Here is a 23,211-nt window from a genome sequence, read left to right as displayed (position 1 = left end):
AGACGTAAAGAAGATATATTACTTGAACATTTTTTTTTTCATACTCCAAAAATGTATATGCTTTGGGACATAAGGAAAGAAAAGAAGGAAAGAGAGGAAAAAAAATAACAATTTGATAAGTGATGTGATAAAAATGTATGAAGAGGTGCAAAGTAATGTAGAAATAAAAATATAGAAAAATCAGCTATATAATTTTCTAATTAAGAAGTGTTAAGGGTTTATTAGTAATTAATTATCTCCCCTTAATTTTCCTCCTCTCATTTCTGAAAAATTAGTGTATTGAGAAGACAGTTTAAGCAGCAATGCATTCTTTCTTTTATGTGATAAAAATGTATAAAAACATGTAAAATAATGTAGAAATGAAAATATAGAAAATTAGAGTTAAACAAATTTCTAATTAAGAAGTGGATTCTTTGATTAACTATGTTCTCACAAAGATTGATCACACATCCACTTAAGCATTTACGTCAATATATAGATAGATGATGGATTGTGAACCGTATGATCTTCTTTGTCCTCACAAGGACTGACTCACACTTAAGATAAAAAAGACTTAATAGCTAGTGATCCATAAACCACCCAATTCACCCTAATATCTAAAAATTAGTCCATGTTAAACCCATCTGGTTCATGAGTCATCTCATCGATTCAAGGACTAATAGACTCTATCAATCATTTACCATATTAGAAAATTGACTATATTGGACAAGTATTATATATAAGTATCATGAAACATTTTCTTGTACTATCAAGTACGTACTGTACCCAATATCGTATGGATGTAGTGACAAGGTTAGACAACACATCACGTCTTTGACATGTTAGGGACGGACAATAACACATCCATCCTATACAAAGTTGACAAGGCTACACACATTAAACACATGACTTAGAAGACCTAATGTAAGAGGAACACATGTACAAGGTTGTCAGAGGACACCGCATATAAGTAGGAGGAAGGATTACATGATTCTCCTTAGGTTCATGGTTGGACAAAGTTAGAAGGAGACATTAGTAGAGACTTTAGTTTGGTGTTCTCTAACATGAACAAAACATGTTTAGAATTAATTAGTAATTAATAATCTCCCTCTTTCTTTCCTTCTCCTTATGTAATGCTTTATTTTTTTCCAACTTTCTAGAGAATAAATAATAAATAAGTCTCACTTATTTAATGTCTATTAAAAAAAGATAAATATAAACATTAACGTGATTTTATCATATTTAAATTTGAAATGAAAACATTTATTTTGAAACATAAGAGTTAGCATATTCAAATCACCAATCTCATGAGTGTGTCTCACTTCATGCACCACCAATAAAAACATACCATGTCATTTAAAATATCGAACTAGACTTTTCCGTTTTTCCCACATTGCCCTTAACAATTCCCTACATTGTTATCCCTCTTTTTCCATCAATTATTATCGTTTCAACACCATTATCCCTTTTCTTTCTTCATCATCATCACATCACAAAATCTGATAAAAAAAATAAAATCATCTCATTACAAAGTTGTCTTCCATTCCCAATTACTAATAAAACAAAGCACTTAATTGTTTCAAAGCTCGAAAATTTCAACACAAAATTTCTTTTCTATTCCCGACTACACCAATTCAAAGCATTGAAACCCATTGAGATTTTCTCAATCAAGATCAAAATAGAAGAAGTAATTGTTTAAACGCAAACAGAGCAAGATTTTGGTTTCTGGAATTCAAAAAATTGCAACATTCTTTTATGCATCTGAAGTTGCTGAAGAAAGTGAACGGAAGAGGAGTGAGGTTGGAAAGCGTAATTGAACTTGAGGCCTCGATCGAAGAAGCAAATGAGGCCATCGTCAAAAATCGGATGACAACGAGGTGGATATTTATTTCATGTACATTGGATGGGTCTTCGATGGTTGTTGTAGGAGCCACAAGGTGCAAATTAATTTTGGAGAAAGGGAAAGATTGATTTGTGTTGAGGAAATAGATAACGATTCATTTTCTTCCTTCTTCACATCTTTGTTGCGACTCTCTTCCTTCCCTAGTTTCCGAATCTGAAACTTGTTGTGGTTGGATCCGAAATGGCTTCGGAGACTGAACAACAAGTAGGGCCCGCTTGGAATGGAAAAAGAAGGTATAATAGTGTAGGGAATTGTAAAGGTAGAGAAGTCTAGTGAATATTTTAAATGACATGACATGTGTTTTTATTGATAGGACATGAAGTGAGACACACTCTATCACTGATAATTTAAATCCAGAGTTAGCTGGTGCGGTATGTAATCATAGACCAACAACAAAGGATAAACAAAGCATTTTTTTTTTTTTTTGCTTTCTATAAGCATGCTTGTTTTTCCCACAAAATAGGGTTAAGGACAAGTCTCAACACAACAGCTTTTTAAAAGAGACTTGTTTCTAAATTATAGTTCTATTATTCAGGGATAAACGAGAGGGGTGCTTGAAAAATTATGTAATTCACTGTTGGAGGGTAATATTAACATATGGTAACATTTTATTTTTTGCCATACCCTACATCAAGTAGGTAACGTGTTATAGTCGCGATTAAGGATTCCCTTCCATTAACACGCCATCCGCTACCCTAACCTAATACCATGTCCTTTCCTTTCCTTGTAGCACATAGCAGGCAAGCTTATATAATGCCTCATTCCGACACGATCTTTGTATTTTTTTTTTCCCTCTAAAACAATTTATTATTTATATATTTAACTGAAAAGTGTAAAAGCAACTACTTAGCCGTAGAAAAGATAAAGTGGCGAGTGGCCACAGAATTTCACGGCATCTCCCATAGAGTTTATGCTTTGCCCTCGTTTACCAACGGAACACAACAACATGAAACAGACGATAAAGGTCGTCGTCGTTCGTTGTTATGCCATAATGTAGACACCCATGTTGTTTCATTGCCACGTCACATTAATTCCTCATTGATTACAGTGATTAGGATTTACTCTTACTTACGTAGTTAACGTTACAACCCAAAGAAGTTTCCTCTCTCTTTATTTTCTTTTTTGTTTGTCTTTCCGGCTAAGGAATTTGCGGAAACAAAAACCAGCGATGTATTATTGGGTGGATGATCATAAGGAGATAATAAGCAGAGAAGTCCACAAAATTCACCATGAAAGCTCATCATCATTTGAGCTTCTTTTTTATAATATCATCGTTCTCTCTATTCTTCTCCACTTCCAAAGCTACTATTACCAACACAACTCAATTATCCTCTTACAATGAAACAAGAACAAGAAGGATTCTCCACCAGCCATTGTTCCCGGCGGTGTCGGCTCCACCGCCGGTTACTCCACCGCCGCCACCACCACCGGACATTCCGTCCTCTCCCGACATTCCTTTCTTCAACGAGTATCCCGCCGGGCAGCCGCCTCCCGTGCAGAACCTGCCGCCGGCGAAGACCTCCGGCGGCGTGATTGCGAACCCGACGGCGACGCAGCCAACGAAACCGGGGAAGAAGGTGGCGATTGCGATCTCCGTGGGCATTGTTACACTTGGAATGTTCTCCGCATTGGGCTTCTTCTTATACAGACACAGAGTAAGACACCCGGCGGAGACACAGAAACTTGTTTCTCGCAGGGTTCTAGAAGATTCTCCGCGGGCCCCACCGCTGCCACCACCCTCGAGTTTTCTCTACATTGGCACGGTGGAGCCCGCCAGAACTTCGCTGAGCGAACCCAACAGAATGACCGTTAACACTTCCCCTTACCGGAAACTTGATTCCATTAAGCTTAGCTCCGATCACCGTTACCGCCCCAGCCCAGAGCTGCAGCCGCTTCCGCCGCCGCACAAGCCCCCGGACGAGAGCCACTCGCCGCCGGCGGAATTCTCTGACTCGTCATCGTCCTCCGAGGAGGAAAGCTGCGAGACGGCGTTCCACTCGCCGCGCGGCTCGTCGCTCGGCCGCGAAGAGAATTTCTTCACGCCGGTCTCGCGCCACAGCTGTCTCTCCGCCGCCGCGTCGGTGGTTCCTTACTCGAAGAGAACTTCGCCGAAATCCCGGTTTTCGGCCCCGTCGCCGGATATCAGAAACATGGTCGTCCCGTCCGTTAGGCCTTCTCCGGCAGAATTACCGGCGCCGGCAGATTCAACAACATTTCATCCCGTGAAAAAAGAAATGACTTTGGGTCCATCTAGAAGACCCAAATTCTCATCGCATCCCCCAGCACCGAATTTGACTCATCTTCATTCAAACGAGTCCACTACTTCACTTAAACCTCCTCCTCCTCCTCCGCCACCGCCGCCGCCACCACTTCCGTCGCGAAAGGGTTGGTCTCCGTCAATTAGTTCATCTTCTTCCTCTGTGTCGAGGAAGAACCGAGAGTCATGGTCCCCATATGAAGGAGAATCTTCTGGTAACAGTGTTAGTGTAAGGAAAGGTCCTTCTTCTGAGGAAGTTTACAAAAGGCGTGAAGGTGATGACGTGGATGGAGCAAAACCCAAGTTGAAGGCTCTGCATTGGGATAAAGTGTCTGCTACTTCGGACCGTGCCACTGTGTGGGACCAGTTAAAATCCAGCTCCTTTCAGTAAGTAAACCGATTTGTGATATGATTATAATGATAACTTGAGTTAGTTAGTTAATGTGAGTTTGTGGAATGTGAACTAATGTTGTTGGTTTTGTGGAATGCATATAGGTTAAATGAGGACATGATGGAGACACTGTTTGGCTGCAAATCCACAGGTTCTGCTTTTAAAGAGAGTGTTACTAGAAGATCAGTTCTTCCTCCTGTTGAACCGGAGAATAGGGTGTTGGATCCCAAGAAATCTCAAAACATAGCTATACTTCTCAGGGCACTCAACGTGACAAGAGATGAGGTGTGCGAAGCTCTTTTAGATGGTAAGTTTATTCATTTGTTCTTTTTTCTTTTCTTGCCTATTTCTGGACATAGATAGTAATCAGGCTTTAACTGCAACACAAACACACAATGTCCTTGGTCATCTATTTTTTTTTTTTTATCATTAATTTGTTAGTTTTGTTATAAATATCAGTTGGGAAGATTTAAACCCACTATCTCTCTCCCCTTCCTTCACTCTTTTTCAACGGCTGACTCAAGCTTATATCTCCTTGGTCTTTGTTGATAAATCAATTTTGTTAGATTATTTATTATGAGTTATTTTAGGGAGATTAAAAGAAAATGTCACATAAGATTCAGATCTAGCTCATTAAACATATAGCATGGTCTTGTCTTAACAGCCTTACAAGTATTGAGCAATGGCCAAACATCCACCAGTGTCATCATGCTGGTTCTTTCTATAAAGTTCCATCCGAGAAAGATCTTAAATTCATTATCAAACTTTTTTTTCCCTTCTTTTTTCTGAGGAATTAATGTTATTGAACTTCATATTGCCCTTTCCATCTTAATGGACCAGCCTATTATTGTAACAATCCTTATCAACCACCTAGCTTTGCCTTTTTTTAGCTGTAATGGTCAAACTTACCCTAAAAGCAGTGCCATCCTTGTTTCATGATGAGCCATGATTGTGTCATCATAAAGACAGATGATTTTACCGTTTTTACTCCATTCTTGTAACCCAAATATATTTCTGTCTTTTATTCCTTAAGTGTATCATTTTTTTATTTTTTTTAACCTTTCTCTTGCTTCTGTGGCAGTGTTCCTTTATCCTTTCTGTTTCCGCAAATTGGGTCATCTAAGTACTAATTTACATGATATCATTATCAACTGAAGATAAACCAGCAACTCTCCCTTATAGCTTCCTTACAGTCCACGTGCCATAATTCCAAGAAATACTTATAAACTTAAATATAAATATATTGATGATGAATTAATGGCATGGATATTTATGATCTACTCATTCATATTCTATTAGAGGAGGAACTACAACTTTTGTGGCTCCACCTCAAATGACATATATAAGTGTAACTCAGAAGCAAAATCAGAAGAGACAATAATATCTGAAAGGATCTGCCCATAATGTAGTTTTTCATAATATACTTTCACTGTTCCAGTTGATAATACTACTTCATATAAGTAATAAAGCTGTAAAATATATTTCTTTGGTTGTTTCCTTGGCATAGACATTGTTTTTACCTTTAACTAATTGCTTATCTAGAACCAGTATTTCCACCTGGCAAAACTCATCTTTGGTGGTAACGCTTTTTGAATAACACAGGGAATCCTGAAGGTTTGGGAACTGAGCTATTGGAGACTCTAGTGAAGATGGCTCTAACAAAGGAGGAAGAAATAAAACTTAAAAATTATGATGGTGACCTCTCAAGACTTGGATCTGCAGAAAGATTTCTTAAAGCAGTGCTTGATATCCCTTTAGCTTTTAAGAGAATTGAAGCCATGCTGTACAGAGCTAATTTTGAAACTGAAGTTAACTACCTTAGGAAGTCCTTTCAGACCCTGGAGGTATGGCTGGCTTATATTCATCCCTTGATATCTTCAATGTCTTGCTTTTGATTGCATTTTGTTCTGCCTCCTTATAAACTAATCAATCGGCTGTTGATATCTGTCAGGCAGCAAGTGAGGAATTAAAGAACAGTCGGTTATTCCTCAAACTTCTTGAAGCTGTTCTAAGGACAGGAAACAGAATGAATGTTGGCACAAATCGCGGTGGCGCTAAATCTTTCAAACTGGACACACTTCTAAAACTTGTAGACATAAAGGGCACAGATGGCAAGACAACACTGCTCCACTTTGTGGTTCAAGAGATCATTAGATCCGAAGGAACAGGCGGAGAATCTGCAGACGAGAATGTTCAAAACCAATCAAATTCCCAATTCAACGAGGATGAGTTCAGAAAGAAAGGATTGCAGGTTGTGGCTGGACTGAGTAGAGACCTTGGTAATGTCAAAAAGGCAGCAGGAATGGATTCGGATGTTTTAAGCAGCTATGTCTCAAAGCTTGAAATTGGACTTGACAAAGTGAGATTAGTTTTGCAATGTAGAAAGCCAGATATGCACGGGAATTTCTTTAACTCGACCGCACTGTTTCTGAAAGATGCTGAAGAGGAAATTGTTAGGATCAAGGCTGATGAGAGAAAGGCCTTGTTCCTTGTGAAAGAAGTTACAAAATACTTTCACGGGGATGCAGCAAAGGAAGAAGCGCACCCTTTCCGAATTTTTATGGTTGTAAGAGACTTTCTAAATAGTTTGGATCAAGTCTGCAAAGAAGTGGGGAGGATGCAGGATAGGACTGTGATTGGTTCAGCTAGATCCTTCAGGATAGCCGCAAGTGCATCCTTACCTGTTCTCAACAAGTACCATGCAAGACAAGATAGAAGTTCAGATGAGGAAGGCTTATCCCCCTAGTGTTGTGAATATGAAAGGAATAACAGTGTCTTAGGATAACAGTGAAAGTAAAATGAATGTTTTCCCAAATTTAGTGCCAAAGGTATAAACTTCAACAGGATTTCTACCATTACCAAGAGAATCTCATCCACAAGCAATAGTGAAGGAAGCTTTTCTTGAGATTGAACATCAAAAACTTGCAGGCATGGTGGGGGAGAGAATAAACTGTTGGCAGAATCTGTTGCTTGTTTACCACTTACACTCAATTTCATCATAACCAGAAATGATTTTTTAATGGGGAGTGCATTAGTGCAAGACATGCATATCTTTTGTTAATTCTAGTCTAATTCACATCCCATAGTTAAGATAGGTTTGATTAGATTAGAGTCCCACACATTTTCATATTATAGAATGTTTCTATTTTATGTATTTTTTGAATCATTTATTAATAATAAATAACAGTTTTTTCAGCAATTCATTTATGTATATGTTGGTTTGGGCGAAGAGAGATAACTTGAATTCTGTTGATTGATTGGTATTTGGAGTAACAGAGTAACGCAGGAAGTTTTATTACACGAAAATTGATGAACACTTTGGTGACATACAAGGCTATGATTTTTGCTTACATCATATGAGAGGTTACAATGCACATTACAAGTTCACCTTCAACTCTTCAAGTAAAATGTTAAAAAAAAATGTTGCAGTGAACCGAAAGAAACGGCCAGGAAGTGAAATCAGAAATGCTACTTGGAAAGTTCCACATTACATCCTATACAGCTATGACAATTAACACATGCAGCATTGAGCAATGAAGCGTACATATATCATATTATCCTGAACCTTTTAGTTAAAAAAAGAAAAAAAAAAAGGTCATTAAACTAATTACCTGCACCGGTTTCCTGTAGAAAAATGAACCAGTTAGCAGAATGCTAGAGGATAAATGAAGCTTACCAAATCCTTGATGAGATAGTTGTAAATCTCCACCATCTAATTGGTTAGTCGTCCTCTTCATTCTCATTGTTTGTTGGTAAGTGCAGAAATAAATATGGATAATAGTTTTCAATTTTATTAAAATTATGCCAACAGTTTTAACCATTAAAGCATTTAGAAGTTCACAAGGTTAAATTACTCATTTGGTCCCTATAGTTTCATGATTCTTATTTTTTTAGTCCTTATAGTTTGAAAGTGGTCTTTTTAGTCCCTATAGTTTACATTTTAATTATCTTTTAGTTCCTGCAATTTTGAAAGTGGTCTTTTTAGTCCATATAATTTCATGATTCTTATTTTTTTAGTCCCTATAATTTTCAAATTACTAGAACTAAAAGAGAATTAAAATATAAACTATAGGGACTAAAAAGAACATTTTTAAACTACATGGACTAAAAGAGAATTAAAATATAAATTATAAGGACTAAAAAGACCATTTTCAAACTATAAGGACTAAAAAGGTAAGAACCATGAAACTATAGGAATCAAATAAGTAATTTAACCCGTTTATAATAATATAACAAAAACAGTTAAAAAGATACAATCAAATACATATATTTTCAAAAAAAGAAATCTTATTTGTTTTACAACAATAATATTGAGGTTACCTCATATGAATTATCTAAGTCTAGACATATGTATTGGTTAGACCAAACTTATAAGTTTATTGATTTTTACTATGATTTTACAATACTTGCAAGACAAGTTATTGATTCTCACATTCAGCAAACGAAAATATCATAGAAAATAACAATTTTATCACTAGTAACTGATAGTGTGTATTTGTTGCTTTAGAAAACCATAGTGAGTTCAATTCATTGTGTTATCGAACATGCATTGAAGTTGCTACATGTCAGCTACAACAAGAAATAAGGTGTAATATTTGAAAGCAACTTGTACAATTATTTTCAGTCTAATCATCAAAAGAGTCAACATTATCCACTCAGCAAAAGCGTCCAGGTTTACATTTTGTTCTCTAGCCTACCTTTCTACTAGCCATGAAAAATAAACAATTTGAACTAAATAAAATGGTTAAGCAGTGATTTGATAGTCACTTATACAAGACTAACTATATATAATGGCTGTGAGACTCCAGATTTCTACTTTATTTTTCATGCTTAACTTGTGATTCTAACCCGAGAAAACCTCAACCAATACACGGCCTATTAGTGAATGTACAAAAGAATATAGGGAACCTCGAAGCAAGGTAACATAACAAATCTGAAACTGTGTTTTAAAAACTCAATATCCCTTCACATGCATGCTTCAGACTGGGATCTGCTTTAAGCGAACTGCAAGTGGCAGACCCACATACCCAGCTCCTAAGCAAAAGATCCATTGTACCAGACTTAGAGGGGTTGTGTTGGCAAAGGTTCCCAAGTACTCAACTATTAGGATTTGAAAGAAAACCGTTGCACCAAGGACACCGATGAACACATGATTATCCCATATGCCTTTAAAAACATCTGTATCCTCCATCTCGCGAGAGTTGACCTCATTGAAAACCTGCATAACCAAACCAATTAATCCGCATACCTAGTAAGGCAAATGTACCCTGTTCCAATTCATTATCTTTTTCAAGCATCTGCCTAAGCAAATTGGTTATATGAACCTTAGGCTACTACAAATCCTGTTAGAAAGTCCCACGTTGCCTGGCTCAATTCTCAGGGTGCACAAAATGTGGGACGTCTTAACTAATCCCTGCTCTCAAGAGGGGTGTTTAAGAAGACTTACCTGACAGAATACAAATGTGTTGAAAATAAGTGTGTTTAAGACCACTTCAGCATTCGGGCCTCGGAGAAAAAAGACCCATTTTCCTACTGACTGAAGGAACCATATCACCACAAACTGATACAATGCTTGTCCTAAGATATTCCTCCACATGACATTGTTGATGAATTCACCCTTCCTCCCCACTGGCATGCGCTTCATTAAATCATCGGTTGGAGGTTCAGTTGCAAGTGCAAGTGCTCCCAGCGTGTCCATTATCATGTTCACCCACAAAAGTTGAACAGCTGTGAGGGGTGCACTGCCTGAAGATCAAAATCAAATACATGTAAAATCGTGAGATAAAAAAGTTTTATTTTTCTTATAAACACATTTTACCACTGCACTTTGAACGGAATGAAAAATGAATGAGAGGATGCATGTAAGCTAATTAGGCAAAATTTTTTAACCTGTCATGCATGCTGATGAGAAGTTTACTAGTAATGCAACCACATTTACAGTAAGCTGGAACTGTACGAATTTTTGAATATTTATGTAAACTGAACGTCCCCATTTGGCCACTGTCACTATTGTGGAGAAATTATCATCCAGAATTATGACATCTGCACTTTCTTTAGCAACCTGCACACAAATTATGAAATTAGCCATTCTCCTTGCTTTAGAACAATAAGATCATTTGATCAAAATTTCCCTTTCTCTTCTTCTGGTTTCAAATAATTGGCCAGGAATGAATCATTTATAGATTTTCACATGATATATTCATATGAAAAGAGAATGAAACAAATATCTTAAATAGGATTCTCTCTTCACATGTGAATATCTCAAATGAGATAGATCCATTCCCTATTTAACCATGCTTATCATTGCATTTCACTCACCTCAGTTCCAGCAATTCCCATTGCAAGTCCAATATCAGCTTCATGAAGGGCCGGAGCATCATTTGTTCCATCACCAGTTACAGCTACGACTTCCCCGAACGTGGTACGTAGGTGTTTCACCAGTGTATGTTTGTCTAGAGGTGAGGATCGAGCCATAACCTTAAAAGAAAATCAAACACATTATATTATTTAAAGCACCAATTATCTCCCTGTTTAAGAATTGAATCAATCAAAGATGTTTTTCATATAGCAGGTATATGAAGTACCTGAATTTTGGGAATCAGTTCAAACAATTCTTCCTGAGTCTTCTCTCTAAAGTCTGGACCCTCAATGGCTATTCCATCATCTGTTAAAATCCCACATTCCCTGGCTATGGCCTTTGCAGTATTAATATTGTCTCCTGTAACCATTCTCACCACGATTCCAGCCGAACGACACACTTCAACCGATTCCTTAACGCCAGGACGAACAGGATCTTTGATGCCAACAATTCCTACACACGTGTAGCCAGAAACAGGAATAGGGTCTTCCGTGGAAAACCCGTTTTCCAATTCCAAATATGCAAGGCAAAGAGTTCTAAGTGCCTCACCAGCAAACTGGTCGATTGTACTATTCAGATAATTACTTGATTCTTCATCGATGGAGACAACATCGCCGTTCGAGTTGATCACCTTGTCACAAGCAGCCAAAATGATTTCCGAAGCACCTTTACTATGAGCCCTTAAACCTCCTCCAGGGATCTCCAAAACCACACCCATTCTTTTCCTCTCAGAGTTGAATGGCTCAACTTTAACAACTTTACATGTTTGTCTCTCTGCATGAAAATCCCCTCCCAGTGATAAGCCAAACTCCAATAGTGCTGACTCTGTTGGAGTCCCCAAGATTTCGCGCTTACCCTTTTTGTTAACCACAACCTCTCCTCCAGTGTTACTAAAGATTGACTGAAGCAACATTTTCAAAGTAGAATCTGGGAGTTCACTGGACAAAGTGGAATCATTACTAGTCACTTCCTTGATATTCATACAGATGCATGTTTTCACCACAGTCATGCGGTTGGTTGTTAGTGTCCCAGTCTTGTCACTGCATATAGTTGTGGCTGATCCCATGGTTTCACATGCTGCCAAATGCCTCACCAAGGCCTTGTCATTCATCATCTTCTTCATTGCGAATGCAAGACTCAATGTCACAGCTAAGGGTAACCCCTCCGGAACAGCAACAACAACAATGGTAACTGCAATGGCGAAGAATTCTAACATCTCCAGTGCATCGTCCGCGGACCACCACCAGAATCTTCCTTCTTGGAGTTTGCGGCCCATTAGTCCTTTCACCAAAACTGCAAAGGTAATTACGGCAAAGACAAGTCCTATCTTCCCAATGATGGTTGCTACTCCATTCAGTTTCACCTGCAATGGGAGATATAAGGTTGGTCTGGTGGTGAAGGAAGAGGTTGCGTGTTCGAATCCTCCTACCAACAAAAACTAATAATACTAATAACTAACATTTGCTGATAAATATTAAAAAAAGATTCACCTGCAATGGGGTTTCATCATCTCCACCTTCACTCAGAGTTGCCATCAACTTGCCCCATTGAGTCCTCATCCCAACAGTGGTAATCAACATGGTGCAAGATCCATCTTGGACCTTGGTTCCAGAGAGAAGAAAAGGATTTTGGGAAGTCACCATCACCGGCTCACTCTCACCGGTTAAACTCGACTCATCAATCAACACAGAAAACCCTGAAACAAATAAACCATCTGCAGGGACTTGGTCTCCAATAGAAAGATGCACAAGGTCACCAGGGAGTAAACTATATATTGACATTTTCTGCCTGTAACCGTTTCTTGTGACCTGAATGGAAATCTTTTTCTTCTCCTTGTCTAAGTCCTTGAATTGCAACGATTGGCGATAATCGCTCATTGCTGTCACGAAGACAACTAGTAAGATACTTGCAACGATTCCAAGTCCATCATGAGCACCTTTAGGCCATCCTTCCGTTGCTATGCCAACTATCAGAGACACAAAAGCACACACTCCTAGGATCATGAGAGTCATGTCTTGAAGGGCTTCATAAACAAAAATCCAGAAACTCCGAACTTCGCTTTCGGTGAATTTATTGACTCCAAAAAGCTCTTGTCTCCTGTGCCGTGATTCAGAATCACCGCTAAGCCCCGTGGTGGTTGATGTTGAAAGCTTTCCTGCAATGCCATCTACTCCACCATGAAACTTAAGCTTCTTTACGTCATGGCCTTCAACAATAGACCCCAGTTCTTCAGCACAGATTTGGAAACCCGCAGCTTTTACTTCGTCAGGTAACACATAATCGCTCGGTTGAACACCTGCGGGTATGATCACAATTCACAGGTAAACAAATTGATTTTTAAATGTAGGAGTTTAATTTCTATACATTGTTAGGATAAAAAGTTTTACATTGTCAACCAATCAGAAACCATGATAATTATGACTTAAATAATTATTGTGGAAATCAACAAACTTTTTCACAAAACAAATTGTGATTAGATGATGACATACAAACTCAAGTACATGGACTATTTACTCTAAATTTTTAGATTTTCCAATGATTCTGAATAAACTTACCTTGGATAAATTGAAATGCAGCTTTGGAAACCAAAACAGCAACCCTTAGCTTCTCCTGCATTAAGGACAGAACAAGCCTTTGAGAATCCGTATCAACCTCACATTCTACGTGGTATTACTTTGAGGAGGGAATAGAGGAATCATATTGTTTGCGACTTACAAATATTATCAAAAGAAAAATAGTTTATTACAGAGTTGCAGAATCATCAGACAAGAATGAATTTGCATTATCAACAAACAGATCAGAAATCCACCCATTTGAAATCTATATTGAAAGATACGTAACCTATATTGAAAGCTATCAGTTTGAGGTTCCAAAATCCAAATATATTGGAAAAAAACATATAGAAATTAATCCAAAGGATTGGCACAGTAGTCTAAGACTCTGCTGCATTCACATATGTGAGAATGATCTATTAAGCGGGACAACCTACGTTCAATTCTCACCATGTATAAAATTTCCTTTGGGGGCCAGCGACAGTCACGCTCCACGAGCGGGATTAATCTCTGACCCAGTGATTTTTCAGTGGTCTCTAACCCTAAACAAAAAAAAAATAGAGATTGATTACCTGATTGGTACGACGCATAGCAGCTGCTTCGGAGCGCTTGGAGATGTTGGCAGTGAAACGAAAGCGTCGTTTCGGGTTCTTTACAACCCCACATACCTTCCTCCATTTCTGAAGAGCCTCTTCAGTAGTGTTTTTGGATTTCACTCCTCCAAAATTCTCATGCAAATAACTCTCCATCACCCTTTTAGTTTTCTTTGATCTCTTCCTTCTTTGATGCCTTCTCTGTTATCAATTCGATTTTTTCGAATCCCGGGCTTACGTTAAGAAAGGCATGCTAATATGAAGTAACGCTGAAACAGCGACCAATGGTAACAATGTAACATTCTTAGGAAAATGAAAGGGAACAGAATGAGTGAGGAGGGAACCTCCCTAAACGCAAAGTTGCTATTTCTTAGTAGTTAGTTAGAGTCGAAAGGAAAATGAATGGAGAGGGGAGAGATGAAGAAGCAGAGGAGGGAAACAAAACGAGTGAGGATCCGAAATTTTGTAGTGTTTGAGAATGAATAACGGTCGGTTTCTTCTGTTGTCTGTTATTTCGGGAAAGTGGGGATGAACGAATTGGGCGGGGTCAACTGAATTTATTTTTTTCATTAAAACAATAAAAAATTGCGAAATATAGAATGCATTATTCATTTATTCGGCTCTTGTACCTCCTGTAAATAGGTAGGTTATTCATGATTGTATAAAGTAATCTTAAGCTTATTAATTAATCCACTAGGGTTGCTTGCTTCCAGTGGTGGGGATTTAGATCATTTGTATAAGGTTTAAGTTTAAATTTTGGAGAATCATTAGAATTGATCTGGTGGTTGTGAAGAATTTGAGTAATAACTAATAATAAACATATAATCACATAGGTTTTAATTTCAATACGATCACTAAAAAAATGATGTCAAAAAATGTGCTTATTTAATTGTAATTGTATGAGAACAAAAAAGATAAAATGACTTGAGTTATTTTATAAATTTAAAGTCAGTTTATATACTTATTTTTTATAAAAAAATTAATGTGTATAAATTAATTTTAACTTATAAAAAACGTTTAATTTATTTTAGTTTTTTATTTTATTTTTTTCACCTATAAAATAGTTGTAGATAAATTTTTCCAAGTCTAATAAAATATTATTTCTGTCAAAGTTTAAATTCGAACAATATTTAAACAATTCAACTTTAAGTTTAATACATTAATTACTTATGCTTAATTTATTGATTTATTAAAGTTGAGTTTTATTCAATATATTTAGTTTTAATGATAAAACTGAAAATCAAACTAGATTACAATTAAAAAAAAGTTTCTATATACAATATCAATTTAATTGATTTTCAGTTTTTTTTAAAATTTAAAATTTTGAAATAATTTGATTCAATTAAAAATACCTTACTTATTACTACTGCATGACTCGATCGAGAGTAAACAAAGAAACAAGAAATTGGTTATGACTCGTAGTATTTATTTTATCAATCGGTTATCTTCATGCTATACTAAAAAAGCAAAACATCAACAAATTTTCTTACATAGAGTTTTCTGTATAAAGTGAGAAACATAATAATATTGAAGAATTATTTGGTTGCAAATGTTATCCTGCTATAGAATTTGGGTATCCGAGGAAGTTGATGGTACAGTATTTTTCACGTAAACATAAAAGAGAGAGAAGGGCGAAATTAAGGTGAGCATTTATGAGTCTCACATGTGCCATTAAGTTTCCTTCCCACCCCCAAACAATATTTATGACCTCCCCGAAACCTTAGTAGGTAGATGTTAAGCGGTGCGTATTGATTAAAGAGTTAAAAATAAAAATATGATAAAAAAAAATTCGATTGTATGATTAATGCTCTTATTATAGTATTTTTTTTATATTTTCAGATTGGTACAAAATAATTCTGAAAAAAATAAGATATAAAATAAATATTTTTCTTTCTTTTAATATAATTTTTTTCATTCTGAAGATCGAAATTTCAATATTGGACCGGGAATACGTGATGTTATTATAATTTTTGTCAACCGTTATTTTTTTAAAGAATCTCATAAAAAATAAAATACAAGGTAAGTGTTTTTCTTTTAATATATATTTTTTCATTCCCAAGGTCAAATTTCTGACTGTTAGACTCGAGGGACACCTGCTATTTCCAGTTTTCTCACCCGTTATTGATCTTATTACAGTGAATAACAATACCTATGAATATGATTATAATAAAAGCATTGAAAAATCTTTTCAGAAGTGTGTCCTGTGCATAGTGCATAAGAGCGATTCAATTCAAAGAAAGAGAAGCGAGAGAAACAGATGAGGGGTTTGAATCAATTAGGGGCAGTAGTTGAGACCATCTACGAGGAAGAATGCGAGTTTTCTTCCTCTAACTCCTCTCCTTCTTCCCCTTCACCATCATTTTCCTCTTCTTCTGCATCTCTCCACTCCAGAGTAAAGGCCTGGTAATAATTCCTTCTTTCCATTATTAGCATTCCATTTTTCTCATACTATATAGTTTTCTTCATATATTAGTTTCCAGCACTGATTTCAGTTATATTTTTTCTCATATATATTAAAAAAAATATTCGATTAATTAGGTCTCTGAAAATCGGCCGCGAAACAGATGTCTTGATACGAGTTCAAGGAATATGTTTTCGTCTACACAAGGTCTCTGTTGATTCACCATTGTGATTTGTTGTTTGATATGCTCTTGAATCCCTGTGTTTCTCTAAATTCTTAATAAGTTTGTGTTTTTTTCATTTTTCACGAGTTGTTGCCTTGCTTGATGTTATAGTGTTTGTTTTGGAGCAAAACAATTTCTGTAACAACTTCATTGTATGGGTGATCATGAGCCTTCTATGCTTAGTTAGACACAATCATACCCGCATCCAGAATTGTATACTTGTAATAACAAATTAATTAACATAATTACAATATTATCTAAGAAAATTGCAAGTAATGTAATCTAGAAAAATTGTTGGCTGAATTTGCAATTTTCTTACTTGGAATTACTGGCGGTTGTTTGAAAGTTAAAACACAACCTAGATTATCGGCAGTGACATTAGAGGAAATTCATGTTTTGTTTCGATTATATAGGATAGGATTTGCATGATTAAGGACCCATTAAAAGGAGAATAACCTATGAACAGGGTATATGAATCTACTCTAGCTAGGCAAAATAACCTACCATTATTTTTCATCATTTCAGCTCTTAATGCTGTTAAAATGCATACATTAATAGTCAATTCAACACACATGCATGTATCAGCCACTTATATATGGTTGAACAGTTCTCATCTCATTAAAAACACAGAGCATTGTCATTTTCCTATACCTAACAACTAGAGGAACCCCAGCAAGTCATTTTCTTTTTGCTTACCACCAAGTTAAAATCTATCCCATCTCCTTTCCTTTTATAAACCCTACTCAAATGAGAATACCGAACAGCTAGTGTTCGCAAGATATTTACACAATCCTCAACCAAACTTCATATGAAAATTGGAGTTATGTCTCAAACCCCATCAACATTGTAAAAAGAATAATTAATAGATTGTAGAAACAAAATATGATTATACATTTATACCAAATAGTACGAGAAAAATATTGTATTGGCACAATATTCTATATATATATATATATATATATATATATATATATATATATATATATATATATATATATATATATATATATATAATATGAAGAGAAGAGAAAAAACAATTGACTTAATAAAGATTAAAGAATAATATAATAAAAAAACTTATAAAAATTTATTGTATGATTAAACAATCATGATATAATTAGTTTAGTGGATAATAATCCATTTCGTGTATGCTGTGCGAAACTTCATTGCTCTCTGTTTTGTCTTTCATGATCCTTTTAGTTATGTATGCTTTTCATGGTGCTGCTTTTAAATCCTAACACGTAGGGACATTCCTTTAATTGAATTAATTAATTAGCAATGATTAACAATTACTTACGAATAAGTGAAGCACTTTTTGCGCTGTTAATGAAACTATATACATGTTCTCGATTTTTACTTTTTCTTATATTCAGGACCGCGTGGTATCACAAAGCTCATACCTAAAACGCCATCTAACGGAAACCTCAGACCTCACTCTCTCTCCGCCGTTAAACATAACGGCCGAGACCTTCGCCGCCGTAGCGGAATTCTGTTACAACGGCGGCAAAGTCCAAATGACGCCAGCAAACGTCGCCGTAATCAGAACGGCGTCGGAGCTACTGGGAATGACGGCAGGAGACGGCCTAAGCCACGTGGCGGAAACGCGCTTCCGCGAAGTCGTTGGCACTAACCAAGAGCACGCGTTAACGGTTCTCCGTTCTTGCATGCTGTTACTTCCGGAGGCCGAAACGACGGCGTGTCTCGTTAGCAGATGCATTGAAGCGCTCGTTTCAGTTCACGGCGTTAGTCGTTTAAACGACGTGAATGAAATGCAGCCAGGAGATTTTCAAATCGTGGCTGAATCCATGGGTAGAAGATTGGAGGAGAGCCACGACGTCCTCTATAAGATGGTTGATCTGTATCTTAAGGTACGACACGTTAAAATGGTTGTTAGATATAGGGTTATTGACTTTATATATGTTTGGTGATTTTATATATATTTGTGAAGGAAAACAAGTTTGAGAAAGTAACCGAGGAAGAGAGGAGTGGAATATGCAACTCCATAGACTGCACCAAGCTTTCAAGTGAGACCTTGGTAGAGTGTGTTCAAAACCCGAGAATGCCGTTGAGATTGGTGGTGCGAGCGGTGATGCTAGAACATCTCAACACTCGCCACTCCATCGCCTTAGCTGGTGCACAACGTCATCAACTCCGATTCGAGAACAACACGCGACGACAACGACAACGACAACGACGTCGTTCCATGACGCTAGGGGACTTCCTCTACCGCGACGCAACTTTGCGCGAAACGGCGAAACTAAAGACAATGATGGATTCCACAGATGCTCGCATTCGAAGCCTTGAAGAAGAGGTTAGGTGCATGAACAGAGTGTTGTTACGAGAGTGCCAAGTGAGTGTGTTGGGGTCAGAGCGTTCGGCGAGTTTCCATTTTGTGACGGATGAGAATGTTGGGAGTGTGAAGAATGGGACTTTTCGGCAGAGGTTGATGATTGGACTCAAGAATGCGTTTCGGGTGCCAAATTCAGTGTCAACTTGATTGAATGCATGCATGAGGGGAGATTATTTTTAATTTCTTATCTTTTATCTTTTTGTTAATTAACTTTCATAAATAATTAAGTAATTCATATATAAACATTTTATTATTATTGTAGTTTTAAGCAACTCACACACTCTTAAATGACAATACAATTTTTTTCAAGCATAAGTTACCGGCCGTTACTTATAGAATTAATAAAACTTAATTTTAAGCAGGTTAATATGATGCTTAATTAAATTTTCTTTTGATGGTAAAGAAAAGCTAAATAATAATATCTCAAAATAAACATCTCATTAAGCATGTCTAAAGATGCTCTAACACAGTTAAAAAGAAATACATTCTTTAAATAAAATGTAGGACTAACGTACTTTGAGAAGCTATCAATATTTTAGACCATATAATTTATATATAAATTTTAAGGGTACTAAGATAAATTTTAAAAGTGTAATTATGCTTGATATAACTAATTTTTTCCCCTAAAAAAATTATTTTTTCAATAAAATAAACACATTTTTAAGAAAATTAAAATAATCATGCACTAAGTTAAAAATAATTTATTAAAATAATTATTGTCACTTTTTTTCATAAATATTATTATGACACTATATATTTTGACAAGAAGCATGTTCATTACTTTTGACAATTAATTTTGTTGTGTTTTTTTATTATTGCTTTATGTTTTTTCTATCTTTCAGCTTAAAAAATAATTAAAATTAAGTTGAAAAGTAGCTTATATTTAACTTAAAGCTAAAAAAACTAGCTAACTGAATCATAGATGTTTATTGAAGTTATACGTTGTGGCAGCTGAAAAAAAAATTGTTTCCAGAGTTAAAGAATTAAACTTCTGATTAATTTGTTAAACTTTTAATGAAAACAAAATTATTTTTTGGAATTAAACCTCTAATTTTTTTCTAGTTTGTTAAATGATGCCATAATAACAAATTATAAAGTGTAATGTAATATTTATGAACAAAATTATCCACTAATTTAAATAAATGTTTTATTATTTTTCTTTTATTGAAAATGATATTTATATATAAATGATAATTGGAAATATATTTATTATTTTCTTTTTCAATGACTTTTGCTGGAATTTTTTTCAGTATATATTACTTTAAGTAATAAAAAAATTATTCATTATACATAATTATTATTATAAATATATTTTATTTCCCTTTTTAATTTGACTTAAAAATTTATGACTGTTTAAATAGATTCGAAGTTACAAATGAACTAAGATAGGTGAATGAATTATAAATCAAAGAAATATTTGAAGATCATAAAAAATAACAATGAACAAAGTCAAAATTTGGAATTTAATTTATAATTATTTTCGTGATATTTTTTTTAAAAAATAAAACAAGAGTACAGATTAAAAAAAAAACTACTTTGATGAAAACAAATCATTTTGAATAGAAAAATAAATTTTGACGCAAATGAAAAAACAGAATAATAGATTATAGTAACAAAATATGATTATACATTTATGCCAAATAGTACGAGAAAAATATTGTATTGGTATAAAATTTTATATGTATAATAAAGAGAAAAATTAGTAAGAGAAGAGAAAAATAATTGACATAATAAAGAATAATATAAGAAAAAACTTTTATAAATTTATTGTACGATTAAACAATCTTATGATATAATTAATTTAGTGGATAATAACTATATAATAATCCATTTCGTGTATGTTGTGCGAAACTTCATTGACTCTCTGTTTTGTCTTTCATGATCCTTTTAGCTATGTAGAATTGCTTTTCATGGCGCTGCTTTTAAATCCTAACAAGTAGGTACATTCCTTTAATTTAATTAATTAACAATTTCGTGAAAGTAGTACTTAGAGAATATTGAGTGTAACCGCATGGGGAGGCTTTAGTAAAGAAAGAGTATCATATTTAGTGTTTGTGTTAGTGAAAATCATATAAGTATAGGAATGGGATGTAATCTAAGATTGTGGGTGAATTAAGTATAAATCATGTGTGTTTTATCTTTTTACTGTTTTTGTATTTTTATTTTGAGAACTTTGGCTTTAAAAAGTTATATATTTATCAAAAAATTATGAGAAGTTTTCTCAAACTACTTTCAAAGTCTAGAAGCAACTCCTACTCACAAAAATTAAAGATAAAAACATATTCTACCTGGCCTGAGTCTAACCGTTCTTGAGTAGCTTTTGAACCAGTATATGAGAATATGTTTGTATGATTTTTACTAGAAAATTATTTTACACAAAATACTATCAAAGAATATTACTACTAACAAAGCTTCTAAAAGTTAATCACTCTGGTATATTTTTAGAACTTAAGAACTTGTGTATTCTTTAGCAAAAAAAGTCATAATCGATTAAGAATTATTATCCAACTCTTCTTAATGACTTACTGATCTACTTCAATCGAAAGTTTGTACCAATTCATATATCATACTCAACTAACTGAACTAATCCTTTGTTAAAAAAAAGAAAATGTTTTAATAAATAGGTGGAGAGAAGATGAAATGAGAAATAGATAAGTAGAGAAAAGTGATTAAAAAAATCAAATAAATGTCAATCTAATGATATTTTCTTCTCAAACACATAAAGTGGTAAGGAGAGAAGATGAAAATTCAAATTCTTCATTATTAAAACTCATTAATTAGACGACAAACACATTGATAAATTAAAATATTTTCTAAAATCTGTATGGATTGAGGTATAGAAGAAGTTATTTCTTGAGACCTTGGCACTTGTCAAAAATAGATTTTTAATTTTTTAAAGAAATATACCCATTAAATTTATTACTTTAATTCTTCCGTAAAAAAAGAAAATTATTATTTTAATTCATTTAAATGCAAAAATCAGAAATATACTACTAATTAAATTATCATTAGTCTTTTATCTTCTTTCAGTTATTTGCATTGATAGACAACTCGACACAAAGTAATTGGTGTGCCATCGCAAATGAGATCCACACTGCGCACACTGATTAGCACACTGATTTGCTGATTGTTTTGGTGGAGGACGCATTGTATCCAACTTCCAAGAGCTCGCTTATTGCATTCTCCAATAGAATTATTTTTTTTAAAATATTAATAAAATTTATTATTTTTTGTTAAAAAAAACTGAATTAAACACTCAAGTTCGTTATCATTCAATCCAGACATTCTTTTATGAATTTTGTTATACGGAAAATTTGTATTCTGTAATTTGTGTGATTTTTGTTTATTCTGGAAAGTATTTGAAAATTCTATTTGACACCTAAATACTATTCTTTTCACAGGATCAATCCATTTTTGTGGTACATTGGTATCTTCAATCATGACTTTATGCGAGGTTTGAAATTGAATCTCGGACTTTGATTAAGATATTCAAGTATAATCGAATCACTTGTGTTAATATTTTTTAATAATAGACAAAATGTACTGAAGTTGTTTTTTTATTTTTATTTCAATTCTTAATAAATAATGAACTAATTTTTAAAATTATGTCCCACTTTTCTGTAAAAAAGTTACGTCCCATTCTATTTTATATTTAAAATAAATTTAATTTGAATGTATTCATGTATTAGATATGTTTTGTCTTTTTTTTTATATCTTATTTATCAAAGTTACATATTAATTATCATGGATATATTAATTTGAGAGAATTCCTTCTGCATAGTTAAACAAAATAATAAATAACAAAAGTATTGTTATTATCATTATTATTTTATATCAAATACAATTCTAATTGCATATATCATTTTAAAAAAATAATATTATGTTAATTAATTATGTGGTTAACAAATAATATAATATATTGGTTGTAATATGTATGATATATTGATGTAATTTACTTTTAAAAAAACTTAAATTATATAATATGAAGCATACTTTAATGAGTTCTTTTTTTTAGTTGTAGTAGTTGCACTACTCTAGCATAGGCTATTCTTTTAGTTGTATATAGTGGGTGGGTAAATAGGTTGACATTATAACCTAACTACTCTTGTATTGGGGTGATGATATTCATGATGTATCGATTTCCTTCATTTAAATATAAAGAATAAATGAATAATTAAATTAAATATTTAATATTTCTTTTATT

General features: G+C 34.4%; 3 protein-coding genes across 3 annotated transcripts; 2 read left to right on the top strand and 1 right to left on the bottom strand.

The window, feature by feature from the left end:
- Window positions 1-2,705: 2,705 nt before the first annotated feature.
- LOC114391809 (formin-like protein 6) lies at window positions 2,706-7,729 on the top strand. The gene is made up of 4 exons (XM_028352785.1): window positions 2,706-4,526; window positions 4,635-4,837; window positions 6,133-6,374; window positions 6,482-7,729. Exons 1-4 carry the CDS (start codon window positions 3,112-3,114, stop codon window positions 7,274-7,276), a joined length of 2,655 nt encoding a protein of 884 aa, XP_028208586.1. The 5' UTR covers window positions 2,706-3,111; the 3' UTR covers window positions 7,277-7,729.
- A 1,424-nt stretch (window positions 7,730-9,153) lies between these two features.
- Window positions 9,154-14,428, bottom strand: LOC114393311 (calcium-transporting ATPase 2, plasma membrane-type-like). Its single transcript, XM_028354601.1, has 8 exons — window positions 14,013-14,428; window positions 13,444-13,498; window positions 12,379-13,184; window positions 11,115-12,251; window positions 10,849-11,007; window positions 10,420-10,591; window positions 9,977-10,275; window positions 9,154-9,748 (listed from the first exon to the last, which is right to left on the bottom strand). Exons 1-8 carry the CDS (start codon window positions 14,187-14,189, stop codon window positions 9,509-9,511), a joined length of 3,045 nt encoding a protein of 1,014 aa, XP_028210402.1. The 5' UTR covers window positions 14,190-14,428; the 3' UTR covers window positions 9,154-9,508.
- A 1,693-nt stretch (window positions 14,429-16,121) lies between these two features.
- Window positions 16,122-19,316, top strand: LOC114392838 (BTB/POZ domain-containing protein At3g49900-like). The gene is made up of 4 exons (XM_028354069.1): window positions 16,122-16,436; window positions 16,572-16,641; window positions 18,031-18,525; window positions 18,606-19,316. The coding sequence occupies exons 1-4, from the start codon at window positions 16,291-16,293 to the stop codon at window positions 19,152-19,154; spliced, it is 1,260 nt and encodes a 419-aa protein (XP_028209870.1). The 5' UTR covers window positions 16,122-16,290; the 3' UTR covers window positions 19,155-19,316.
- Window positions 19,317-23,211: the final 3,895 nt, after the last annotated feature.

The sequence above is a fragment of the Glycine soja genome, chromosome 17 (genome assembly GCF_004193775.1).
Source record: "Glycine soja cultivar W05 chromosome 17, ASM419377v2, whole genome shotgun sequence".
Lineage (NCBI taxonomy): Eukaryota > Viridiplantae > Streptophyta > Magnoliopsida > Fabales > Fabaceae > Glycine > Glycine soja.
This window is presented reverse-complemented; position numbering and strand designations above follow the sequence as displayed.